Source organism: Arachis stenosperma, chromosome 1, assembly GCF_014773155.1.
Source record: "Arachis stenosperma cultivar V10309 chromosome 1, arast.V10309.gnm1.PFL2, whole genome shotgun sequence".
Taxonomy (NCBI): Eukaryota; Viridiplantae; Streptophyta; class Magnoliopsida; order Fabales; family Fabaceae; genus Arachis; species Arachis stenosperma.
The window spans coordinates 76065661-76075552 of NC_080377.1; the positions used below are offsets into that span (position 1 = coordinate 76065661).

At 40.0% G+C, this 9892-nt stretch overlaps 1 protein-coding gene across 1 annotated transcript; it reads left to right on the top strand.

The window, feature by feature from the left end:
• The first annotated feature begins 556 nt into the window (after positions 1–556).
• LOC130981290 (uncharacterized) lies at positions 557–868 on the top strand. Its single transcript, XM_057904891.1, has one exon. The coding sequence runs from the start codon at positions 557–559 to the stop codon at positions 866–868; it is 312 nt and encodes a 103-aa protein (XP_057760874.1).
• Positions 869–9892: the final 9024 nt, after the last annotated feature.

The window sequence follows — 9892 nt, forward strand, 5'->3', positions numbered from 1 at the left end:
ATAGAAGTAGTAAAGAGTAGAATTACATCATCAAGAGTCTATATTAATGATCAGGAAAATAAAAATAATAAGAATGCTGGCCCAGTCATTCAAGAATTGGTTTGGTATTCGTAGAGCAAGACGAAAATGAGAAATGCCAAAACCAATATCTGAATGTAAAAGGACAAAATTAATTTGCAGAAAATTGGGCAGCATTCCGGCTAAAATTGAACGTTCCCGGAAAACAGATATCAAGAAAAATAGTTCAAATGAGGTTAACAGATGCTGCAAACAGTCACAAACAGTAGGAATATTAAAGAATAGTTTAACAGCATGAACATATCAGATGAACAGTACGAATAACACAGCCAGAATAAAATTACAAAATAGGTAACAGATAACAGGAACGGTGCAATTATCAGGCCTAAATCCACTATCCAGATCCTAGCTACCTAACCACCTAGAATCCACTACAAACATGCATCTCTACCTAGCCTATTCGGAAAAGAAATTGAAAAACGAACGAAAGAGTCACAGGAATGGATCACCGTATGGCAGAACCGGTGCGTAAAGAGGGATGATATGGGGCAGTGATGAGGGCGGAAGGGTGGCGGTGCTGGGCGGTGCACGGTGGTGCAGTGGTCGTCGGAGGCGGTGGGGAGCCTGCGGGGGTGGGAGGCAGACGCGAAAGAGAGAAAGAGAGGGAAAGGAAAGAAGAGGGGGGAAAGGAAAAGAAGGTTGGGGCTTGGCAGGTGAGGCAGCGGCGGTGGGAGGAAGTGGCGGCGGTGGGGTATGGGGGTGGGTGAGAGTGAGAGAATGGGAAAAAAAGAAAGAGAAGGAAAAGAGAGAAGGGGGTGGTCGTCGGAGGTGCGGCGGTGGTCGTGGGTGACGATTGGATTTTTGACGGTTTAGAATTTTACAAATGAAATCTCGTCGAAGTATAGTCTCTAAACCAACAATAATCCTTTCATACAAAAATTTGTTTGTCACAAGTACAAACCCCTAAAATCTATAAACCGAAGTATTTAAACCTCGGGTCGTTCTCCCTAGGATTTACAATAAAGTGTCTTGTTATTGGTTGTGAGTTATTTTGGGGTTTTAGATGAGAAACATGAATAGTAAATGGTAAGAAAACTTTATTAACAAAATGGTCTTGGCAAGATTTGGTTGTCAAGGGTCTTCATCATTATCACTAGCCACAAGTATGGTAGTTGCAGGGATTAATCCCACTTAGTCATCCTTAAATCAATTAACAAAGGAAAGTCAAGTGAGTTATATCAATCCTAGTCCATAAGTCCTAGCTTTCCACTAATTGGATTAATGAAGGCTAGAGTTAATGGCTATCAACTAACAATCAAGTGGACACTAGTGACTCAAGAAATCCTAAGTTATCTTCTCAAGCCAAGAACATAAAATCCTACTCTAACATCCTCTCAAGCATTTCATCAAACACTTGGAGGGTAATGAAAGAAAGCATTTTTATTTGTAAGAATAAAAGGAATCAACAACCAACAATTACAAAGAATTAACAAAACAACAATCAACAACATCACAATCACATGAATTATCTCAAATTGCATTATTAAAAGAAAACAAAAGAACAAGAATATCTCAATTACAAAACCTAGAAACAAAATAAGAGAAATTACAACAAGAGGATAGGGATAGAAAGAAGAACCAAAGTGTAGCAATCACCACTTGAAGGTAGAACTAGAAGGAGACTTGAATTAAACCTAGAACTATGAGATCCTAATCTAACCCTAATTCCTAATCCTAGAGAGAAGTGAGAGCTTCTCTCTCTAAAACTAACTCTAACTCCTAAAACTAAGCTAATGATCAAAAGTATCTAAAGTATCTCCAAGTATGTTGATTCCCCTTCAATCCTTGACTTAAATAGCATCAGAAATGAGTTGGATTGGGCCCACAAGGCTACTAAAACCGCTGGGGACGATTTCATTAAAGTGGGCCACGGACAGAATCGGCGCGCGCGCGCAAAGTGCGCGTGCGCGCCCCTGAAAGCGAAGCAACATATGGCAAAATTTATATCATTTCGAAGCCCCGGATGTTAGCTTTCCAACCCAACTGGAACCGCATCATTTGGACCTCTGTAGCTCAAGTTATGGTCAATTAAGTGCGAAGAGGTCAGGCTTGACAGCTTTCCGGTTCTTTCATTTCTTCATGAGTTCTCCAACTTTTCATGCTTCTTTCTTCATTCCCTTGATCCAAGCTTTGCCTTCTAAATCTGAAATCACTTAGCAAACATATCAAGGCATCTAATAGAATCAAGGAGAATTAAATTTAGCTATTTTAAGACCTAAAAAGCATGTTTTCACTCTTAAGCACAATTAAAGGAGAATATACAAAACCATGCTATTTCATTGAATAAATGTGGGTAAAAGGTGATAAAATCCCCTAAATTCAATACAAGATAAACCGTCAAATTGGGGTTTGTCAACCTCCCCACACTTAAACCAAGCATGTCCTCATGCTTAAGCCAAGAGAAAGCAAAGGGCATCAACATTTATTCTATGTAAATGAGCTATATGCAACCTAAACTATATGCAACTAAATGCAAAATGGTTTTACCTACTTGGTTAAAAATAAATCAATCCTCCAAGTGCATGTATAAACGGGTAGGGCTACGGTCATATGACGATTCATGAATCCTACCAATTCAAGTGTGGAAATGAAGTTCAAATAGACTTGCGAGAAGAACGCTCATGAAAGCCGGGAATCAAGGAATTGAGCATCGAACCCTCACCGGGAGTGTTTGCACTCTAGTCACTCGGTGTTTGGGGTTGATTCTCTCAATTCTCCCCTAATCATGCTTTCCAAGATTTGTTTTTCATCTAACAATCAACAATTATTCAATGCACGCATACATGTATCATGAGGTCTTTTCTTTAGGTTGTAATGGGGCTAGGGTCAAGGTAGGATCATATATGGCTAGTGGACTTAGGATTTGAATCTTTGATTAACTTAAACTTTCCACCTAACCTATATAATGACCTATACAATTAAGTACTAATCTAACTACCCATTCCTCACTTTTTCGCATACTCATGCATTCTCTTTTCATTTCACAATACTTATGCATTGATTCTTATTGAGCTTCACTTTGGGGCATTTTGTCCCCTTTATTGCTTTTCTTTTTTTTTTCTTTCTTTTTCTATATACATTTTTTTCTTTTCTTTTCTTTTCTTTTCTTTTTCACTTTTATTTCTTTTTCTTTTCATTTTTCTTTTTCTTTCAAACTATACACAAGAATATTAATGCATAAGGTCTATACATTTAATCAATACATGAGTATGTACTAATTCCCCAATATAAAAATACAAAACACAAACACCCTTTTATCCCAACCAATGTCCCAAAGTTCCCACACTTGAGTGATACTCACACACACTAGCCTAAGCCAATCAAAGATCCAAATTAAGGACATTTATTGTTTTTCGCTTTAAGGCTTGTAATGTGCTAAATTAAAGAACAAGTGGGTTAAGCGTAGGCTCAAATTTGGCTAACAAAGGAAGATAAAAGGTAAGGCCATTTGGGTAAGTGAGCTAACGAAATGATGGCCTCAATCATATAAATGCATGAATACACAAAATAATGGACATAAAGAATCAAACAAATCAAAGATTACAATCATAGAAAGAGAATAATGCACACAAGAAGGAAAAATAAGTGGTTATAAGATGTTACCACACCATTAGGCTCGAATCTCGCAAGCTTGTGTTCTTAACTCAAAAACCATGTTCCAAAATACATTCTTTCAAGCAAGTTTAACAAAAATATTTTTCAGATTGGTAGGTTGCCCTAAAATGGTTTCTTGGGAAAGAAATCATCATCCTAACCAAGTAGTCCTAATAAAAAGAAGTGGTAAAAATATGTAAAAATTCTAACTAACATGCAGCCTATCATGCAATGCAATAGCTAATCTAAAAAAGAAAGTAAAAATTTGGTGTTGAAAAGGAAATTGTTACCCATGGAGATCGGTCGGACGACCTCCCCACACTTGAAGATTGCACCGTCCTCGGTGCATGCAAAGAAGAGCAAGGTGGACGGGTTGCTACAATTGATGAGCTCCTTCAAAAGGTTGTGCGGATGACTTGTTTAGTGCCCCCTTTGAAAGCTTTTCCTTTCTCCCTCCTTGGTGGCTAACCTAAAAGGAAAGTAAAAGAAAGAAAGTTAAGCCTATAACAAAGATATTAAAGCAAATAGAATATAGGCGGGGGCTAATGCCAAATAAAGGTATGGTTCTCACACTACATGGTAGCTACAACATGTAGAGGAGGAAACAGTAAGAGAAAATGGCATATCAATGATACTTGATGTAAGAGTAAGGTCAAAGCATGAAGAGCATGATGAGCATCAAGTTCGAACAAGAGAGAGTGGGCCATGAAAGACAATAGAAGGTCATATCAATGCACAAAGAACACAAGTGCATAAAATATTGAGCATTGATTTGAAGAGAAACATCACCCAACAATATGAAACAAGTCAAGAAGCACCAAAGTAATGCAATGAATCCTCAACAATTGAGTAGGAAGATGCAACACCATTATTAAAACGACTAAAAAAAAAACGAAAACATGCTACAAAAACTAAATGAAAATAGGAAGAGTAGAAGTATGCGAATGTGATAAGCAAAAGAAAATGGAATATGAGAAAAAAACTCTTTTTTTTTTATCGACGCGTGCGCGTCATGCGTGCTTACGCGTCGATGTGCATATTGGTTGAAGGACGCGTACGCGCCAGGTGCGCGCACGCGTGCATCGAGTTAGGCCGGAGGCATAATGTCGGCCCAAGTCTGGCACAACTCTCGGGTAAAAGTACCGAGAGTGCAAATTGTGCAATCGACGCGCGCGCGCACAGTGTGCGTGCGCGTGCATGCCAATTTAAGATCATGTGCGCGTACGCGCCAAGTGCGCGCACGCGTGCATAGATTGGTGCCTTAGGCCCAATGTTCGCACAGTGCAGGCCTAACTCTCGGGTTTTTGGCTGGAGTCGAATTTTTTTGCATCCACGCGTACGCGTACAGTGCGCGTCCGCGTGGGTGGTCGAAAAATGCTCAGGTGCGCGTACGCGTTAGGTGCGCGCACGCGTGGATGGTGTTCTGTTTTTCAAAAATTTTTCTAAGTTCTTACACCAATCCAAGCCTTTCAATCCTCCAAACAGCTACCAAAACACCCTAAAACCTTATTTATCATATTATATTCTAACTAAACTTAACAAACCAATAAAAACATGAAATTAAACTAATTCTACCAATATGTACAAAGAAAGAAATGAAAAGATGTTACCATGGTGGGGTGTCTCCCACCTAGCACTTTTAGTTTAAGTCCTTAAGTGGACATTTGAGGAGCTTATTGTCATGGTGGCTTATGTTGTACTCATCCTTGAATCTCCAAGGATCTTTGCTTCTCAATTGGTTGACAGAATTTCCAACCATCTTCACCAAACTTGGGTGAGGTTCTCCCCAAGATATGAGCTCCCAAAAATGGTCTTCATGTTGTGATCCGGGATCCCATATCTTATTTCACACCCATCTTCTAGTTGATCATCATGATTCAACTTGGGTGGTAGGCATATAGAATTCTCCTTTATGTACCAAATTCTCCTTCTAGACCCATACAATTTAGCATTCCTCCAACCATAGTATTTATGCCTTGAGGGTTTAACCTTAATGAGCCTACATTCTTTTTCCAACCATTACACCACTCCCTCTTACTCTTCACTCCACAAAGAGCTCTAAGTTGACCATCATTTTCAATCAACCCATATTCAAGTGAGAAAGTGAAGCTTAGGGATAGAAATTTTACCCACTTGAATGTTATGGTGATGGTGGCTTGGGAAGGGGGACCTCCCCACACTTAGCCATTGCGATGTCTACGCTCTTGTGCTCTTCCCTTGTAACTTCCACCTCTTGACAACTTATATCAACCACAACCTCTTCCTCTTGGTAGCTTCCTTCCAATTTAATATTGTCTTCGTGGCTTACCAAGGGTATGGGAGGTGAGGTATCTTCTTCCTTACCCTCTATGTCAAGCTCAATGGGAGAGGATTCAATTGTGGATAGGAACTCATCAATAATTGAATCCATCTCTTGATCAACCTCTTCAAAGTCTTCAACCATGATGTGCTTTAGAGGTTGCGCACCCTCCTCAACATCAATGTCAAGCTTCTTGGAGGAGTTTTCCATGATGCTACATTCCCATGGACTCTCAACGTCTCCTAAATCTTCAACCACTTCTTCCTTTTCTTCAATAACCATAGGCTCCTCCAATTGCTCTAATACAAAATAGCCTCCCTCATTTTCCACCGGGTTTCCCAATCTCTCCTTCATGATATGATCTTCAATAGATTCTTCACATGTGGCCACGGAAGCACCTTGAGTGTTCAAAAATTTGTAGGCTAAGGTAGACACTGCCTTGGTCAAGTTGGTCACAAACTCTAGGGTGTTCCTTTGCATATCCGCTTGTCCTTGAAGTAGCAATGTGAGAGAGTCATCTATTGGGGCTTGGGGTGGATAAGAGGGTTCATTATTTTGGAGAGAGGGTTTATAGTAGGAAGGTGGTTCTTCTTGGTAAGGGTATGGAGATGGTGTGCATTGAGGTGGTTCTTGAGAGTAATTGTGTTGGAATGGTGGTGGTTCCATGTATGGTTCATATGGCTCATAAGGTGGTGGGTATGGTGGATAAGGATTGGGGTCATATGGAGGGTTTTGGTGATAAGAGGCTTGTGAGTATGGTTGAGAGTTATGTTGAGGATATGGTTCATAGGCATATGGTGGTGGTTCTTGAAAGTCACAAGGAGATTCACCATAGCCATTGGATTGGTATGCATCATGGAATGGCTCTTCTTCATAGTGCATTGGTTGGGGTTGTTGCCATGAGGATTGATCATAAGCATATGGTTCCTCCCACCTTTGAGTGTCCCATCCTTGATACACATCTTCATTATAGTCCTCATTTCCAACAACATGTTTATAACCAAACTCATAGCCAAGGTGAGAATTCATGATAGCAAGAGCAAATAAGAAACAAAAACTAATAAGAGATAATGAAACAAAATACTAAGACTAGCAAAGACTAACAAGCAATCAAAAAAAATCAAGCTATTCACAATATTCACATATATACAATAACCAATAACGCAACACCATTGCAAATCCCCGGCAACGGCGCCATTTTGACGATTGGATTTTTGACGGTTTAGAATTTTACAAATGAAATCTCGTCGAAGTATAGTCTCTAAACCAACAATAATCCTTTCATACAAAAATTTGTTTGTCACAAGTACAAACCCCTAAAATCTATAAACCGAAGTATTTAAACCTCGGGTCGTTCTCCCTAGGATTTACAATAAAGTGTCTTGTTATGGTTGTGAGTATTTTGGGGTTTTAGATGAGAAACATGAATAGTAAATGTAAGAAAACTTTATTAACAAAATGGTCTTGGCAAGATTTGGTTGTCAAGGTCTTCATCATTATCACTAGCCACAAGTATGGTAGTTGCAGGGATTAATCCCATTAGTCATCCTTAAATCAATTAACAAAGGAAGTCAAGTGAGTTATATCAATCTAGTCCATAAGTCCTAGCTTTCACTAATTGGATTAATGAAGGCTAGAGTTAATGGCTATCAACTAACAATCAAGTGGACACTAGTGACTCAAGAAATCCTAAGTATCTTCTCAAGCCAAGGGTCTTCATCATTATCACTAGCCACAAGTATGGTAGTTGCAGGGATTAATCCCACTTAGTATCCTTAAATCAATTAACAAAGGAAAGTCAAGTGAGTTATCAATCCTAGTCCTAAGTCCTAGCTTTCCACTAATTGGATTAATGAAGGCTAGAGTTAAGGCTATCAACTAACAACAAGTGGACACTAGTGACTCAAGAAATCCTAAGTTATCTTCTCAAGCCAAGAACATAAAATCCTACTCTAACATCCTCTCAAGCATTTCATCAAACACTTGGAGGGTAATGAAAGAAAGCATTTTATTTGTAAGAATAAAGGAATCAAAACCAACAATTACAAAGAATTAACAAAACAACAATCAACAACATCACAATCACATGAATTATCTCAAATTGCATTATTAAAAGAAACAAAAGAACTAACTCTAACTCCTAAACTAAGCTAATGCAAAGTATCTAAAGTATCTCCAGTATTTGATTCCCCTTCAATCCTTGACTTAAATAGCTCAGAATGATTGGATTGGGCCCACAAGGCTCCTAAAACCGCTGGGACGATTTCATTAAAGTGGGCCATGGACAGAATCGCGCGCGCGCGCAAAGTGCGCGTGCGCGCCCCTGAACGCGAAGCAACATATGGCAAAATTTATCATTTCGAAGCCCCGGATGTTAGCTTTCCACCCAACTGGAACCGCATCATTTGGACCTCTGTAGCTCAAGTTATGGTCAATTAAGTGCGAAGAGTCAGGCTTGACAGCTTTCCGGTTCTTTCATTTCTTCATGAGTTCTCCAACTTTTCATGCTTCTTTCTTCATTCCCTTGATCCAAGCTTTGCCTTCTAAATCTGAAATCACTTAGCAAACATATCAAGGCATCTAATAGAATCAAGGAGAATTAAATTTAGCTATTTTAAGACCTAAAAAGCATGTTTTCACTCTTAAGCACAATTAAAGGAGAATATACAAAACCATGCTATTTCATTGAATAAATGTGGGTAAAAGCTGATAAAATCCCCTAAATTCAATACAAGATAAACCGTCAAATTGGGGTTTGTCAGTGGGTGGTGGCGGAAGTGGTGGGTTGAGAGAGAGAGAGAGTTGCAGAGGTTAGAGAGAGAGAGAGGGGTAGGGTTTGGGTCGCGCGAAGGGTAGGGTTCGCGTGACTTGGGGTTAGTGATCGTGAGCCCACGCGAACGCGTGAGGTGCGCGATCACGTGACATAGATGCAAAAGGGTTGACGCGATCGCGTGGAGGACGTGATCGCAAGGAATGTGTAAAAGGGACGAATGACGCGGTCGCATGAGGCACGCGATCGCGTCGATAGAAATTGTGCTAAACGCACAATTCTTGCCTCATTTCAGCGCAACTCTCTGTTTGGTTTGGGGTTCAAAATATCCGCGCGACGCAATCGCGTCGCTCACGCCTTCGCGTGGGATAGGTGTTGTGTAAGTGAAGCGTTCGCGTCGGGGACGCGTTCGCATGGCGTGTTGGTGCTAAACGTGCAATAGCCGCATGATTCCAGCCCAACTTTCTGGGCGTTGGATCTTTACATCAATATCTAGCTCACGCGTTTGCGTGAGTGACGCGGACGCATGGGAGGCCGTTTCGCAAGTGACACGATCGCGTGGTGGCACGCGGTCGCGTGGCACAGTTGTGTTACGGGCACGCCTCCAACCTCGCTTCAGCGTGACTCTCTGTTCACTTTCCTATTCTCTTGAAGCACTTGTGACGCGGACGTGTCAGCGTTCACCAATTTTTTTTATGCAGTATGCAGAATGCAGAATGCAGTGAATGTTATGTGATGATTGGATTTTTGATGGTTTAGAATTTCACAAGTGAATTCTCGTTGCAAGTATAGTTCCTAAATCAGACAATAATCTTTTCATACAAAAAGTTGTTTGTCACTAAAATAAACCCCTAAATTTATAAACCGAAGTATTGGAACCTCAGGTCGTTCTCCCTAGGAATTGTAATGAAGTATCTTGTTATTGGTTGTGAGTTATATTTGGGGTTTTTAAGATTTTAGACAAGAAATATAAATGGCAAAGAAAATAAACTAACAACTAACAAAGCTCTTGGAAAGATATGAGAATTAGAAGTCCTATCCTAATTATCCTCCTCAATTGTGATAACAAATTGTCCATTACTCCCACTTAGTTAACCTCTAACTATGGAGGAAAGTCAAGTGGATGAATCAATTTGATTCCTCAAGTCCTA

What these genes read in the sequence shown, in the direction of transcription:
- LOC130981290 (XM_057904891.1), top strand. Translation starts at nt 557, where the DNA reads ATGATATGGGGCAGTGATGAGGGCGGAAGGGTGGCGGTGCTGGGCGGT.